This window comes from Vipera berus, assembly GCF_964194415.1.
Source record: "Vipera berus genome assembly, chromosome: 5".
In the NCBI taxonomy this organism is placed as follows: Eukaryota; Metazoa; Chordata; class Lepidosauria; order Squamata; family Viperidae; genus Vipera; species Vipera berus.
In genome coordinates this window covers 92655938-92672214 of record NC_138207.1, presented here as the reverse complement: position 1 = coordinate 92672214, position 16277 = coordinate 92655938, and the positions used below count along the sequence as shown (strand labels likewise).

The window sequence follows — 16277 nt, the reverse complement described above, 5'->3', positions numbered from 1 at the left end:
TTTTATTTTCCTGGGCTCCAAGATGGGGACTGTAGCCAAGAAATTAAAAGACGCTTGCTCCTCGGGAGGAAAGCCATGGCAAATCTAGACAGCACACTAAAAAGCAGACACATCACCCTGCCCAGAAAAGTGCGTATAGTCAAGGCCATGGTCTTCCCAGTTGCAATGTATGGCAGTGAACGTTGGACCATAAGAAAGGCTGAGCGCCAAAGAATTGAGGCCTTTGAACTATGGTGCTGGAGAAGACTCCTGCGAGTCCCTTGGACTGCAAGGAGATCAAACCGGTGAGTCCTAGAGGAGATCAACCCTGACTGCTCTTTAGAAGCTAAAACTCAGATACTTTGGCCACCTAATGAGAAGGAAGGACTCACTGGAGCAGAGCTTAATGCTGGGAAAGATTGAGGGTAAGAGAAGAATGGGACGACAGAGAATGAGGTGGCTGGATGAAGCCATAGGCGTGAGCTTAAATGGACTCCAGAAGATGGTAGAGGACAGGAAGGCCTGGAGGAACATTGTCCAGAGGGTTGCGATGGGTCGGACACGACTTCGCAGCTAACAACAATAACAAACTAATATTGTACTATTGTACCTGTATTACTATTGCAGCTCTGTCCCATTTCTTGGCAACTCAAGCAAAGTTGTAGGGTTAGCTGTAGAAAGATGCCAAGTATTCTGCTAAACTTCAATTCCAAGTAATAACATTTGTTTCTTGCCTCAAAATTCAGTGGCAGTTTTGCAGGAGTCTCTGGGGCTATCCTTAAGTTTTCAGGAAGCTGCAGACCCATAAATATGTTTTGTCTTCCAGCCAGAGGCCATCCCTGAATCACTGAAGAATATGCTGCTAGTAATGGACACAGCTGGGATATTCCATAATGCTGATTCACGAACAGGCTACTCAGATCTATGGGAAATCACCTGGGAGCGCATAGACTGCTTTTTGCCAAAACTACGAGATGAGCTCTTCAAACAGACAGTCATCCAAGGTATATATTCAGAAGCCCATATAACTTGGGCCTTAGAGTTAAATGGTCCTTTGTAGACCAAGATCCCTTTGAAAGTGAATTTTGGAAAGTCACAAGCCAAAGCTGGGAATAACAATTTCCTTTTTATCATCTTCCCCAATTTAATTTGTTTTTATATATCTATATATTTCATCAAACATTAAAATACTAACATAAAAGGAAAAGGAACTAACAAAACAAAAATGACCAAAAATTATATATCAGATATAATCAATGGTGGGATTTAAATACCTGAACATCCGGTTCTCTGCGTGGATGCAAACCTGGGCCTATGAGGCCTAGAATGGACTTCCGGAAGTAACATCCATGCACTTCCTGTGGGCTGTCCTAGGCCTGGGAGGCCTCCTCCAGCCCTCCAAGGCCTAGAACAGACTTCCGGAAATGACATCAATGTACTTCTGACAGGCTGTTCTAGGCCAGGGAGACCTCCTCCAGGCCTCTGAGGCCTAGAAGGACTTCCAGAATGGGTTCAGCCCGTTCTCCGAACTCAACAAAATTTAGCTACCAGTTCTACGAACCGGCTGAATCCCACCACTGGATATAATAAAAAATGACCTCCAACTTTCTTCTAGTGCAAAGATTATAACAATACAACCACCTCCTCCAAATTTAAATAAATAACCCCAATCTATAAAATATTTTAAAATTCTAATTAAAAACTTACTGTAGGAGGCTGATGTACTTCCTCCAGGCTGAGCTGGAGGAAGTACATCATCAATTTGGAGTCTGCACCCACAAAATATTTAAGTCCAGCCCTCCTTGAATTCCATTGACTCTTATGTACTCCCAATTTGCCTTAACTGTTAGTAGTTCAGATTCTTGTTTAGCGGTAGCATGGAATAAATTTGTATTCAGTTGAACAATCAGATTCCTGATTTCTTATGCTTGACACTTCATAGTAAATTATGAAATGTAAATAAATTTATATTTAAAAAGCTGTATTACGTTAGCTAAAATTTACTCCTGTGAAGGATATTGAACACAGACTATGTACAGGTAGTCATTACTTAACAACATTAATTGGGACCAGAATTTCCATATCTAAGCAATGCTACATGATACCAATGCTAAGCATGGTATCATGTGACTACATCATTTACTGATGGCAAACCTGGCACTCTTGGTTGGTGTCATTAAGTGAGGAGGTCATTAAGTGAATCCCAAGCAAAGCACTGCATGAGCACTGTGGGGCCAAGGGTTGCTGCTCTGGGCAAGAGAGGGTGTGTGAGTGCAGTGTGAGTGCAGCAGAGCCAGGTTGCCTGCGCTTTGCGATCATTCAGTGCCAGTCTGCCATAATAATAAACCTTTATTGTCAAAGTACAACATGTATACATTGAGATCTCCCCCCAACACACAGTGACAACAAACCCTCCATCCTACCACCACACACCGGCCTCCCAAGTCAATTCTGCATAAGTTCACAGAGATTATGTCCCATTTAAAAGCCTAACAGCCCAAAATAGAAAAGCTATTTCTATTTTCTAACAGCCCAAAATAGAAAAGCTATTTTTCAGCCTGTTGGTACGGCTGGCTGTATTCCTATATCTCCTACTGAGATATAGGAGAGTAAAGAGATACCGTCCAGGGTGTGAGTCATCCCTGAGAATCTTCCTCACTCTTCCAAGGCAACGAGCCCTGGCGATGTCATCCAGTGGTGTCAGGGAACAGCCCACAATGTCTTGTGCTGTGCTCACTACCCTCTGTAATACTTTCCTGTCCGCGGCTGTCAGACCAGCATACCAAACCACAATACCATACGAGAGGACGCTCTCTAGTAGACCGGTAAAAGAGGATCATTAGCCATTGTTCTACCCTGTTCTTCCGCAAGACCCTAAGAAAGTGAAGCCTCTGTTGGGCTTTTCTAGCCACCTGGGTTGTGTTAACTTTCCAGGTCAGATCTTCACAGAGGTAGACTCCCAGAAATTTAAAGGAGGAAACTCTCTCTACGCAGTCCTCCCCGATGTAAAGTGGGGCAGGTTCCTCTTTTTTTCTCCGGAAGTCTAACACCATCTCTTTCGTCTTGCCAATGTTTAGGTGCAAGTTGTTGTTACTACACCATATGGATAGTTTTTGTACCTCCGCCCTATATGCTGTCTCATCCCCACCTGTAATAAGACCCACCACAGTTGTATCATCTGCAAACTTAATTATCACAGTGGATGGGTCAGATGATACACAATCATAAGTGTATAAAGAGTACAGGTAGGGGCTAAGCACACAGCCCTGTGGCGTGCCGGTGCAAAGCTTCAGGGGGGTGGACAAAGCAGACCCGACCCTCACTGTTTGTAACATCCCTAAGAAAGTCTTGAATCCAATCGCAGATGGCGGGGGAGAATTTCAAGTCAGTCAGCTTCTTGATGAGAATGCTCGGCAAAATGGTGTTGAAAGCTGAGCTGTAGTCAACAAAAAGCATCCTGACATAACTTCCAGGTCTCTCGAGATGATTTGCTACAGAGTATAAAGCAGTAGCTATGGCATCATCTGTCGACCTATGTCCCCTGTAGGCAAATTGATGTTTATCAAAGTCCAGTGGGAGGCATGTCCTAAGATGTTGGAGAACCAATCTTTCGAAGCATTTCATGACTACAGACGTTAATGCAATAGGTCTGTAGGCACTCAACTGCAGTTTTCTTGGGGACTGGGACAATGGTAGCTGCTTTCAAACACGATGGTACACATTAAAAATCCTTGTCAAGACCCCTGCTAATTGATCGGCACAATTCCTGACCACTATCCCCATAGACCCTGGGGGGAGTGGAAGGGAGTTGAATGTTTGGGGGGAAGTAAAACTGATGGAAAGAAGTATGCCTCTCAGAGATGAGTCTGGAAGATCACTTCCATGGGAGAGGAATGCAACTGCAAGAGTGACTGCTTCAAAAACATCTCTTTTAAAATTGATTGGATCAACAATGGGAAGTGTTTGGGAGGGAAAAGTTTACCTAGGACAGGGGTTGGCAACCTTGGCTCTTTTATGATTCATGGACTTCAATGCCCAGAATTCCTGAGCCAGCATGGCTCAGCTTGGAAACTCCCTTTCACTTCAGCATGGCTGGCTCAGGAATTCTGGGAGTTGAAGTCCACGAGTCATAAAAGAGTCAAGGTTGCCTACCCCTGATCTAGAATTTGGCGTGCGAACCTCAGTTCTGGTTTTGCTGTACTTGACCTTTAGTAAACTATACCGTTCTTAATAAATGGAGTCAAGGATTGTTCTTACTTGAGGCAGGGCTAACACAGGGATTGCTGCTACAAGGTAGGTGACTAACTGAAATAACTTGCAACCTTCCCAGATAGAGCTTGCTTGTGGGAAGTCAGCAGGTAGGTGACTAACTGAAATAACTTGCAACCTTCCCGACAGAGCTTGCTTGTGGGAAGTCAGCAGGGAAAGTTGCAGATGGCGATCACATGACTGCAAGAAACTGCAGCTGTTGTGTGAATGGTTGCCAAGTGTTCGGATTGTGATCATATGATGTTGGGACAGCCAAAACTTTGAGAACCAGTCAACATACCACTTGTTTAGCACCCTCATAACTTTGAATGGTCCCTGAATGAATGGTCATTAAATGAGGACCACTTGTAGTTTAATAGCTTAATATTGTAGCTTAAATGGACTCCAGAAGATGGTAAGGCCTGGAGGGTTGCGATAGATCGGACACGACTTTGCAGCTAACAACAACAACATTGTAGCTATAGCTTGGATTTTTGTGATCAAACAAGTTTTAATGTATTAGGGTTTTTGCATGTGTTTAATGGTTTGTTGTGCAGATAAGCAGCCATAGTCGGAATGCAGCCTTATTTGAGGGTCGTTTATCATACTGCTGCTTGCTGCTTTTCTTTAGATCCAGTTTCTACCTTACCAGGAGAAGTACACCCTCCAAAAACATCAACATCTGCTCAGACACATTCTTCTGGAGAGGATTCCAGACCATCTACTCATTCAGCATCCACTGAGAAGTCTCCAGAACTGGCAGCCAATGGTATTATATTTTCTACAAGAGTAAAAAAAGAAAGAAAATAACAAAAAATAAGTTTCTATCTTTGATTGCTCATAATCACGTAGTTAAATAATAGGGAAAGGAGGAATCATTTGTTTTATCCTTCAGTAAAATTTGCACTCTGCTTTTTCTTAAAATAGTTTTAAGTGTTTTTAAGGTACTTAAGAAGCAAAATTCAAAGCTCAAATTCAGAGCATGAAAAACAAATAAACCTTTAAAATCTAGCCCAATAGAACAGACACCACCCCCCTAGAACAAATTGGGCCAACATATCTGCCTGATAGTGGAAAGTCATCAGAGGAAGGCAAGGTTGAATTAAATTAAAGAATGCAAATAAAATGGTTTTGAAGTTGGGTGTGAAATGGATAAGAGCAGTGCTTTTTTGTAAAAGAAAAAGGTGCCGGAACTCACACATGTCATACAACCCACTTTGCCAACCTTACAAGGTTCCATCCAAAAAAGGTGCCAGAACTCCTTTCTGAGCATTCTATGAGAAAAAAAGCCCTGGATAAGAGAGATATGCCTAGGTCTACGAATAGCATATAAGAATGGATATATCAAAACCTATTTGCTGGGCATGTGAGAATCATATAGTTAAAGCATATAAGACAAGTTGCTTATATGCTCATTAACAAGTCCACTTCATCAGATGCAAAGAATGGCTAGACTGATGGGATTTAAATTTATACTGTAATGGAATGAAATGGAATAGAATGGAAAGGAATGGCAAAGCTGGTTATGAAAATGCAAGTCAAGAGAAAGGTTGTGAGAACATTTAACAACTTGATGACCATCCCTATATTCCCCCTACCTCACCCCTATTTAAATCCTTAAACAGCCACTCTGTGTATCTGATGGAATAGAATAGAATAGAATAGAATAGAATAGAATAGAATAGAATAGAATAGAATAGAATAGAATAGAATAGAATAGAATAGAATAGAATAGAATAGAATAGAATAGAATAGAATAGAATAGAATAGAATAGAATAGAATAGAATAGAATAGAATAGAATAGAATAGAATAGAATAGAATAGAATAGAATAGAATAGAATAGAATAGAATAGAATAGAATAGAATAGAATAGAATAGAATAGAATAGAATAGAATAGAATAGAGCTGGAAGGGACCTTGGAGGTCTTCTAGTCCAGCCCTTTGCTCAAGCAGGAGAACCTATACCATCTCAGACAAGTGACTATCCAGTCTCTTCTTAAAAACCTCCAGTGATGGAGCGCCCACAATTTCTGAAGGCAAGATTAATTGTCCTCACTGTTAGGAACTTTCTTCTTAATTCCAGATTGCTTCTCTCTGGTCAGTTTCCAACCCTTTTTTCTTGTCCTGCCTTCTGGTGCTTTCGAGAATAATTTGACCCCCTCTTCTTTGTGGCAGCCTCTCAAATACTGGAATACTGCTATCATGTCACTCCTATTTTTTCTTTTTTCTTTTTTTTAGAAGGTTTTATTAAATATACATTTAAAAACAAAAGTGCACATGATTCAACTTCCCTAGCTACAACACTACTATTAGTATTATCTTATGTTACAGAAAGAAATAACAAAAACCTAAAATACAGTCTATAACAGGACAGAGTATAACAAACTGTACATATAACATCTGTTGGTTTTTTTTAGTAAACTATCATTCAGTCCTCAGCGTTATATTTACATATCTTCCAGTTATGTCCATTATATAGATGCTAATAAGAAATCCTTACATTATCAACCAATCAAACAATGGTCATCTCAGCGATCCTCCTTAACTCTAACCAATTGTACAAATTTTGCTAAATTTCATAATACTCCATTTCGTTCTTATTTTTGATCTCTAGTGTTAACCTGTCCATTTCAGCGCAGGATAAAATTTTATCTATTATTTCTTCTTCAGTGGGTCTTTCCTTTCTTTTCCATTTTTGGGCATATGCCAGTCTTGCTGCGGTTAAGGTATGTACTAATAAGTAGAGAGATGCTCTACTGAGATTATCGTTAATAATCCCTAATAAAAAGATTTCTGGTTTTAAATCAATTTTTTGTTGTAATATTTCTTCCAACCAATTTTTTATCCACTGCCAAAAATTTTGCGCTTCTGAACATTCCCACCACATACTGTATGAAAGTAAGTCCCTGGAAGCCGTCTACATTTCCAGCACATTGGTGAGATTTTTTTATCTATTTTTGCTAACCTTGTAGGGGGAAGATGCCATCTATAAAACATCTTGTACAAATTCTCTTTATAGGAGGTGGCTAGCGTTAACCTATTTCTATCCCATAGTAATTGCCAAATATAAGTCAATATTATAACCAAAATTTTTACTCCAGGTTAACATTGTTTCTTTTACCTGTTCTTCTAACAAATCATGTTCTAATAAATATTGATATATCTTTTTTATCATTCGATCTTCTGTTCCTAGAAGAATTTTATCTACTGTATTTTTCGGACCATAAGACGCACTTTTCCCCCCCAAAAGTGAGGGGGGAAACGAGGGTGCGTCTTATGGTCCGAAGGTGATCCGTATGGCCAGCCCCAACCTCCGCAAGTGGAAAGCAAGGGAGATTGCCAGGAGCACAAATCGGCACGTGCTGAGAAACGCCGATCTCATGCTCCTGCAATCTCCCTCACTTGGTTTCAGCTTCCCTTGCTACAAGAGAAAGCAGAAACGGATCGAGGGAAATTGCCAGGAGCGCAATCAGAACACGTTCTGTTTCAGCCTGCTTTCTCTTGTAGCAAGGGAAACTGAAACCGCGTGAGATCACGTTCCTGGCAATCTCCCTCGCTCCGTTTCAGCTTGCTTTCTGCAAGAGAAAGCCGGGCTGCAAGGCCGCCTCCGTGGGTACTGCTCTAACACAGAGAGGGAAGGACAAAGAGGGAGAGAAGGAAGGAAGGAAGGAAGGGACAATGGGAGAGGGAGGGAGAGAGAAATAGAGAGAGAGAGAGAAAGAGAGGGAGAGAGAAAGAGAGGGAGAGAAGGAAAAAGAAATAGGGAGGGAGAGAAAGAGGGAGAGAGAGAAGGAGAAAGAAAGGAGAGAGAAATAGAGGGAGAGAGAGAAAGAGGGAAAAAGGGAGAGAAAGGGAGAGGGAGAAATAGAGGGAAAGAGAAAAATATAAGGGAGAGAAAGAGGGAGAGAGAAAGAAGGAGAAAGAAAGGGAGAGAAAGGGAGAAATAGAGGAAAAGAGAAAAATAGAAAGGAGAGGGAGAGAAAGGGAGAAAGAAAGAGGGAGGGGGAGAGAGGGAGAGAAAGAGAAGGAGAGAGAGAAATTAAATTAGTAACATGATTGTTAAGTGAATCTGGTTTCCCCACTAACTTTGCTTGTCAGAAGGTTGCAAAAGGTCACATGACCCTGGAACAATGTGACCATCATAAATATGAATCGATTGCCAAACATCCAAATGTAAATCACATGACCCTGGGGATGCCATAAGTGTGAAAAATGGTCATAAGTCGCTTTTTTCAGTACCATTGTAACTTCGAATAGTCACTAAGCGAATTGTTGTAAGTCGAGGACTACTTGTACTTTATCATTTTTTTTCCTTTTTTGAGGGGGTCAAGTTTTTGACACCTTGCCACCTGGTGGTACTCGGATATTGCCTTGTCCTAAAAGTGGTAGAATGGATGAAAAAGTTGAAAAGCCCTGTTTTAGTATACTGATACTATTTGGTTCAGAATATTTTTTTCTTGTTTTCCTGCTCTAAAAACTGGGTGCGTCTTATGGTCCGAAAAATACGGTAATTGTGTATGCTCTAATTTTATCCCTGGTTCTTTTTTATCTTGGGTACACATTGGAATAAAAAGAGTAATTTGGGCAGTATGACCAGGGCTTTTTTTCTCATTGAACACTCAGAACGGACTTCCAGCACCTTTTTTGGATGGAACCTTGTAGGATAGGCAAGGCGGGTGTGAGTTCCGGCACCTTTTTCTTTTACAAAAAAAGCACTGACCATGACTGTATTTGTAAGTATGCCCACCATTCCAACTCTACACCATCTTCTGATAATCTTTTTCTTGTTTTCAGGTCTCCATTTTCATCTAAGAGATCTTTATATGTAATTACACTTCCTAGATTTATAAATTTGGGGTACATAAAAATCTCTAATATAGATAGCCAATTGGGAATTTCTATATAGTTAAATTTTTTAATTTTTATTCACACATCTCATAGTGCCCATGTAATATGATGATTCTGAAAGTACTGATGAGCCCTATATTTTCCATCCCACATTATAGCATGCCACCCAATTTAATTTAATTTAATTTAATTTGCATGTCATGACCTTCTAATGCTAGTAGTCTTCTGTTCCTTAAATGTATCCAATCCTTTATCCATACCGCTATTGCTGCTTGATAATATTTTTCCCAATCTGGGAGGCCTCTTTCCTTTGTATCCTGTAATAATTTTAACTTGATTCTCGGTTTTCTACCTTGCCAGATAAATTTAGATGTAATTCTATTTAAATTTTCAAAAAAATCCTTACCTAATTTAATGGGTACACATTGGAATAAAAAGAGTAATTTGGGCAGTATATTCATCTTGATTGTCGCTATTCTTCCCATAAAAAAAGAGCTGCAAGTTTTTCCATCTATCTAGGTCTACTATAATTTGGTCCATTAACTTGTCATAATTTTCTCTTTTAAGTGTAGTACATCTTGCTGATAGTTGGATCCCCAACTTTTAGATGTCTGGATGTTAATTTTTTCTACTAGCTCAGTTTCTTGTCAATTGGACATATTTTTAACTAGCATTTTAATTTTTTCTTTGTTGATTTTTAATCCCGCAACATCTCCATAATTTTCTAGCACCTGTAATAATCTTGTTTCTAAAGGGTCTTCCAGAATAAAAACTAAATCATCCACATACGCCTGTAATTTAAATATCTCTTTTCTGATTTCTAATCCTTTAATCATTTTATCTTTTCGGATTATTCTTGTGAGTGCTTCTAAAGAAAGGAGATAGTGGACAGCCTTGTCTCGTACCTTTTTGTATTTGAATGCTGTTGGTTAATTCTCCGTTTGTGATTACTTTTGCTTCTTGCTTGAAATAGATTGCTTTAAACATATAAATTTTTCTCCGAATTCCATCTGTTTGAGTTGAGTCAACATAAAATTCCATTTGACATTATCAAACGCTTTCTGAGCATCAACAAAAATTAATTCCACTTGTTTTTCGCTATGAAATTCATAGTATTCTAAGATGTCTAGTATGATCCTGACATTATGTCTAATTTGTCTTTTAGGCAAAAAGCCATTTTGGTCAGTATGGATAAATTCAGCTAAATATTTTTTTAATCTTTCTGCCATTATAGTCGTGAAAATCTTGTAATCCGTGTTCAGTAAAGAAATGGGTCTATAATTTTTAATACAGGTCAAATCAGAGTTTTCTTTAGGGATTAGTGAGATAATTGCTTCTTTCCATGAGTTTGGAATTTTTGCTGTGTTTAGTACCTCATTAAATAAATCCAGTAGGGTTGGGACCAAAAGTTCTTGGAGGTTTTTATATATTTTGGACGGTAATCCATCAGGGCCAGGTGTTTTATTTCTTTTTTGTTTTTTCATAGCTTCCATAATTTCCTGGACTGTTATATCTTTATTTAATATATTTTGAAGTTCTTCTGAAACCTTCGGTAGGTCTGTTTTCATAAGATATTGTGATATTCTTTCCTCCTCTTTATAAAGATTTTTATAGAATTCATACATCACCCATTTTTCCCCATCATTTTGATGTACTATCTCCCCTGTTTGATTACGTAATTTACTAATCCATCTATTATCTTTTTGTTTTTTCAATCTATAGGTCAGCCATCTCCCAGGTTTATTTGCCTGCTCAAAAAAATTTTGTCTAATGCTTTTTATTTTTTCTCCCTTTTCTCCCTTTTCTATCATATTCAATTTATGCTTATTTAAATCCAACTGTTGTTTTAAATGTCTACATTGTGGGGTTTTTTGTAGTTCTAATTCTAATTTTTTATGTTCATCCTCTAAACTTTTTCAATATTGCCTTTTCTTTTTATATTCATTGGCATATACACAATTGCAGTTCCTCTCATAACTGCTTTCGCCGTATCCCATAAATTTTGAGTGCTAGTCTCCTCTTTCTTATTAATCTGGAAAAATGTCTGCATTTGATCCTCCATCTTATGCTTAAATTCTGTTTGGTTTAGGATTGCCTAAAGTCCACCTCCTTGTTGTTGTCTTCTGTTCTTTCCATTTAATTACAATGGGATTATGATCTGCCTAAGTATTAATATCTATTATTATATCATTAATATCTGGATTTAGTTCTTTCATTGTCCAGACCATATCAATTCTAGACCACGAATAGCCCTGAATAGTATGTATTTTCATTCAAATTTCTCTCCAACTATATTTAATTTAATTCCTCCACCATTTTTAAAAAAGTACCAGGTAATATTCTCCTGGTTCATTTCCTAACTTCCTCACTCTTATAATCTAATTCTCTGTCTATAATTGCATTAAAATCGCCAATTATACAAATGTTCTAATATTCCATATCAGCAATAACTTTATGCAATTTCTTATAAAATTGTCTTTGTTTTTCATTGGGGGCATAAATTCCTACCAGGGCGACCTTTTTTTTTATTCAAGGAAATTTCAATAATCAATATTCTACCTTCCTCATCTCGATAAATTTGTCTTGCTGGGATTCTTTCTTTAACGTATATCACAATTCCTCCTTTCTTCTGCTGTGAAAGCGATACAAATTTAATTCCTAACTTAGGGTAGTTTAATAGATCCTGATCTTGAGTCTTTATATGTGTTTCTTGTAGAATTGTTATATCTAAATTTTTCTTACTGAGCTTATTCAAAATTATATTTCTCTTAGCTGGGGAGTTTAGTCCATTCACATTTAATGATAATACTGTTAATATTTCTATATTACTGCCTCTGTTTTGATCTTGTTGCTATCTAAGGTCTATCTTCCTTAACTTCTTTGTGTCTACTCTCATCATTGTTGTCATGGTGCATTCTCATTTTTTCTCTTCTCTCTGTTTCCTGTTCTTTGTCTTGTGATTCTTGTGTCTTTCTATTATATCTCTCTGCATTGTTCCCTTCTCTTAACTCTCTTTCTTCTAGTTCATCTTCATTGCCTAGATGCTGCTGGAAAAACTCTTCTGCTTTATCAATCGAATCTAACCTATATCTTTTTTCTTGCCAGGTCACCACAATCCCTTCCGGCATCAGACACCTAAAATTAATATTTTGACTTATTAATTTTGATGTAATATGTTGGTAGGGCCTTTTCAGATCTCTTACCCTCCTTGGGACCTGTTTGAGGACAATTAGTTGTTTACCTCTATATTCTATTGGGTCGTCCCTTGTTCTGTGCAAAATCTCATCCCTAATTGACTTCTTCACAAATCTGATATGTACCTCCTTGGGTAAGTTATTTCTTCTCGCATAATTTGTGTGAATTCTATATATCTCATCTATTTCATTTGCCATCTCATCTTTCCCTGTCCCTAGGGCCCTTGCTAGCAAGTCCGTCATCATTTCTGGGAGGTCCTCTCCCTTCTCTTCCTTCACGTTTTGGAAACAAATAGTGGTCTGCTTTCTCAGTTTCAAGCAGTATGATGGTTTTTTCTAACTCTTTATTTGCTAGCAAAAGTTTTTCATTCATTTCATCTATTCTTCTTTCCTCCTTATTCATTCTATCCTCCATTTCTAATAATTTCTGTTCATTTTTCAATATTTGCTGTTGGAAACATTCAAATTTTCCGTCCATTGCTCCCATCCTCTCTTTAAGTTCTCCAGTATCATTCCTTATTTCACCTATTTCTCTTTTTAAATCCTCATGATTTCTCAACATAACCTCTTGCATGGATTGTAATATTGCTTGTATGCTCTCTCCCGTGGCATCATCTCCTCTATAGATCTTTGCCCTGCTGGGCTTAATTCTGCTGATGAGGCTTGGGTCATCTGCCTTCTTCCAGTCCCAACTCTTGTGAGATTTGGGATGCTTGTCATCTTTCTAAATGACGTCAGCCAACCCTCCCACACAATCTTTGTCTTTCCCTCCACCACACCTGGGGAATTTATCATTCTTCCAAGGTTATAATCACTAGTGCCTTATATCTTAACAATGCTAGATTTTGTTGCTAACACAATATCCAACCTATTACACCTATTACACTAACGCTTCTAAAACATAATAATCAATATTAATCAATTTCAAATGTCTATATTCCAAACAATCGTAACTTTTCTATATAGAAACATGTAACAATAATATAACCATTAAATTACCTCAATAATATAACCAATATTATTCAATTCTTTAACAATAAAAACCAGATTTCACAGTCAGTTCAGTTATGAATATTATTATATACAACAAAGGGACAAATAGATTTTCTCTCCCTCCTTAAACATTCAACTTTTTGTTCCTAATTAGTCTCCTCCAAATCAATCAAACCATAGGTTATATTCAGTTAATTCTTATTGGTCTAAATTCTCAAAACAATTACCATTTATCCCTTTTGTTTTAGAAACCTTTTGAAACAAATAGTTCACTTAAGTTATGAGTATCACTCTTCCCTCCTTTGATACTAATTGGTCGTTAGTTTTTCTTCAAGATGTCCGCTCTCTCAGCTCAGTCCGCACGTTCAAGTTTATTTTGTTTTTTGTTAAACTCCTTCTTGGCTTTACTGCAAGAGCCAGAAAGTGAAACCACCCTTGATCTCTGGTCCTTAGAGCCTGTGAGCCTGTTGCTTTAAGGTCAGATCTCTTTTTTCCCCTGTCTCCTTCTCGCCGTTATCTGACAGGGGAGGTGAATTCCCCTTTCGCTCTGGGGCCTCTCCTCTTATCTTATCTTCTGTGAAATTCTCCAGAAAGATTTCACCATCCGGAACACTTACAAGAGTTTGCTGAGTGTTTCCTCTGCCAGGTTAGTTGAATTGCTGTCCCGCTGGCTCACCGCTATTTTTGACAGCTGTCATTTCTTCATGGCCACCATAATGGGCCATCTCCTTCACCCGTCTCTCTCCTGCTTTCTGCAGCTCAAACCGCCGTCCTGAGCTGCTCAGGTGGGCGCCTCTGCTTCTAATCTCCCTGCGAGAGATCTGGGGCTTTTAAAAAAAACCACCGGGAACAGAGAGAAAGCTGTGAGATCGACACGCTCATTCCGAGCAGTGTCTCAACACAGCCATTCCATTTGACAGCTCCCCTATTTTTTCTTTTCTTTAGACTAGCCATTGGTGAGCTCACAAATGCTTGTGTTTTTTTAATAAAACTCATTAGTGAGAAAAGGAGCCAACAGACTTCTGATTTTTGCCACTGTAGACTATCACCCCTCTACAAATTTTACATGGAGATTATACAAGAAAACCCTATTGCAGACATGGACACTCAAATTCTAAGGACTTAGAAGAGCTTAGAACAAATTGGGTGAAATTTGGGAAAAGTGATAGAGACTAATGTTCCTCATATAAAAATGAGAAGTCTGTTATCTTTTTTCTGCAGAATCTGAGAATACCTGCATTTCCAGTCACTTTGGATCACATTTTGCCTCTCCAGCAGCACCTGGCAAGATGAAGCTGGCTACAGATATTCCTCCGGCAGTTGCACAGCAGCCTCTTATTCTTCAGCCACTAGCTTCCCCCTTACAGGTGGGAGTGCCACCTTTGTCTCTACCTATAATTCTGAACCCAGCTCTCATAGAGGCAACCTCCCCTGTACCCCTTTTGGCTAACCAGCAGTCTACTGACTCCATCACAATTTCTGAAATAAATTAAAGGAAAACAGGAAACGACTAAAGGAATGATGGATTCTGAACATGCTATGTCCAATTGAAGTTATGATTGCTCTAGAGAAGGCCCTAAGCAGAAGAGTAGCATCCCAAAGTAAATATCCTAAGCTGACAATCTCCCCAGGTAGTTTAGTGCAGGGACTGGCAGCCCCTTCTTGCTTTAAAGTTAAAGTTTTCAGTAGAGGCCTGCTTTGATTCCTTTCAGAATGGAGCAAGAAAGCCAGATACTGTAAGAATCAAGCAAAGAAATATCCAATTTCTGAATAAGTACTTTGCTTCACTGTCAGCATTCCTTGCATAGTTTATTTTGGAACCATTCTTTCACTCTTGAACCTTCAGTGATTTAAGCTTGTAGTTTTGCCAGAGTAAACTGAGTTTTCTGAGAGGATTAGAAGGGTCACTGAACAATATTTAAAAACTGGAAAAGCTGCATCTAAAATAAAAGAAAGAAAATAATATCAGATTGCTGTGTAAGCTTCATTAGGGTTAGTATTTTAAAATTGCTGAGTGCATTGCAGGCTTTCCAATCTAGTGTTTGCTATTTCCCATCAAAAGGTACTGAGGTGAAGTGAAGACCTTCTGCAATAGGCAAAAAAATAGCCTCTCCTATGCGTCCTTCAAGAATGGACTGCAGAATGTTTTTTCCTATCTTTTTTGCAGTCTTTCACTTAAGAGAGGCCATTTCTTTCCTGTATGAGCCCAGAAATAAAATGTGTTTCAACTAGGGCTTCCTTCTTACATACCAGGCTAAAATTCTCTACATTCACTGCAGAATCCCACTGGGAACTGAAGCCAGTGCCTACAATTGATGATCATGTGTGAGTGTGCATGTGGATTTGGGTGCATGTGTATATGTGAGTATGTATGTATGTATGTGTGTATATGAAGTAAATTGATTTGTTATGGTGGAATAAAAATTGCCTGTAAATGAAATATGGCTTAGGTGTTTATTTTATTATATGTCAAATATGTTGCCTTTTTATTCTAGATTGTTTTGGAAAATTAGAGATTATTCCTATTATTATGAAGAATCAGATTATTATGAAGAATCAGCCTTTTTGAAACAAGAGTAATATGTGTGTGGGGGGGGGGGGTTGAATCATTGTTGAGACCTGGCAGCTTCCTGGACTAGTCCCTGCAGTTTCTTGGGAAAAATTTGGAATTGGTTTGCTCTTGAAAGGGCATGACTGACCCAACGTCACCCAGTGCCCAAGGAGCAACTGGAACTCATTGTCTCCCAGTTTCTAGTCTGGTGCCTTAGTCACTACATCAAACTATGTCTAGATGTAATAGTAAAGTTCAAGAAAAAATACAGACTTTTTTTGGCCCAAAAATATAATTGATGCTTATGAATCAAAGGGACATATTTTCTCCACTTGTTGATGACCATCTTCACTGTGTTCCATGTTATAGCCAATGCCTTGGAAATGTTTTTGTACATGTTGGAAGATATAAGTCAGGAGAAGGGTACAAAAACATTTCCAAGGCATTGGATATTTATTTATT

The 16277-nt window shown here is 38.5% G+C and overlaps 1 protein-coding gene across 5 annotated transcripts in view; it reads left to right on the top strand.

Moving 5' to 3' along the window:
• GBF1 (golgi brefeldin A resistant guanine nucleotide exchange factor 1) overlaps nucleotides 1–15698 on the top strand; it is a 309656-nt gene extending 293958 nt beyond the window's left edge. For all 5 annotated transcript variants that reach the window (XM_081329572.1, XM_081329571.1, XM_081329569.1 and 2 more), the window contains exons 38-40: nucleotides 806–983; nucleotides 4859–4996; nucleotides 14486–15698. In XM_081329572.1, coding sequence (XP_081185698.1) covers nucleotides 806–983; nucleotides 4859–4996; nucleotides 14486–14757 — 588 coding nt within the window. In that variant the 3' untranslated portion in view covers nucleotides 14758–15698. The remainder of the gene's footprint in view (nucleotides 1–805; nucleotides 984–4858; nucleotides 4997–14485) is intronic.
• Nucleotides 15699–16277: the final 579 nt, after the last annotated feature.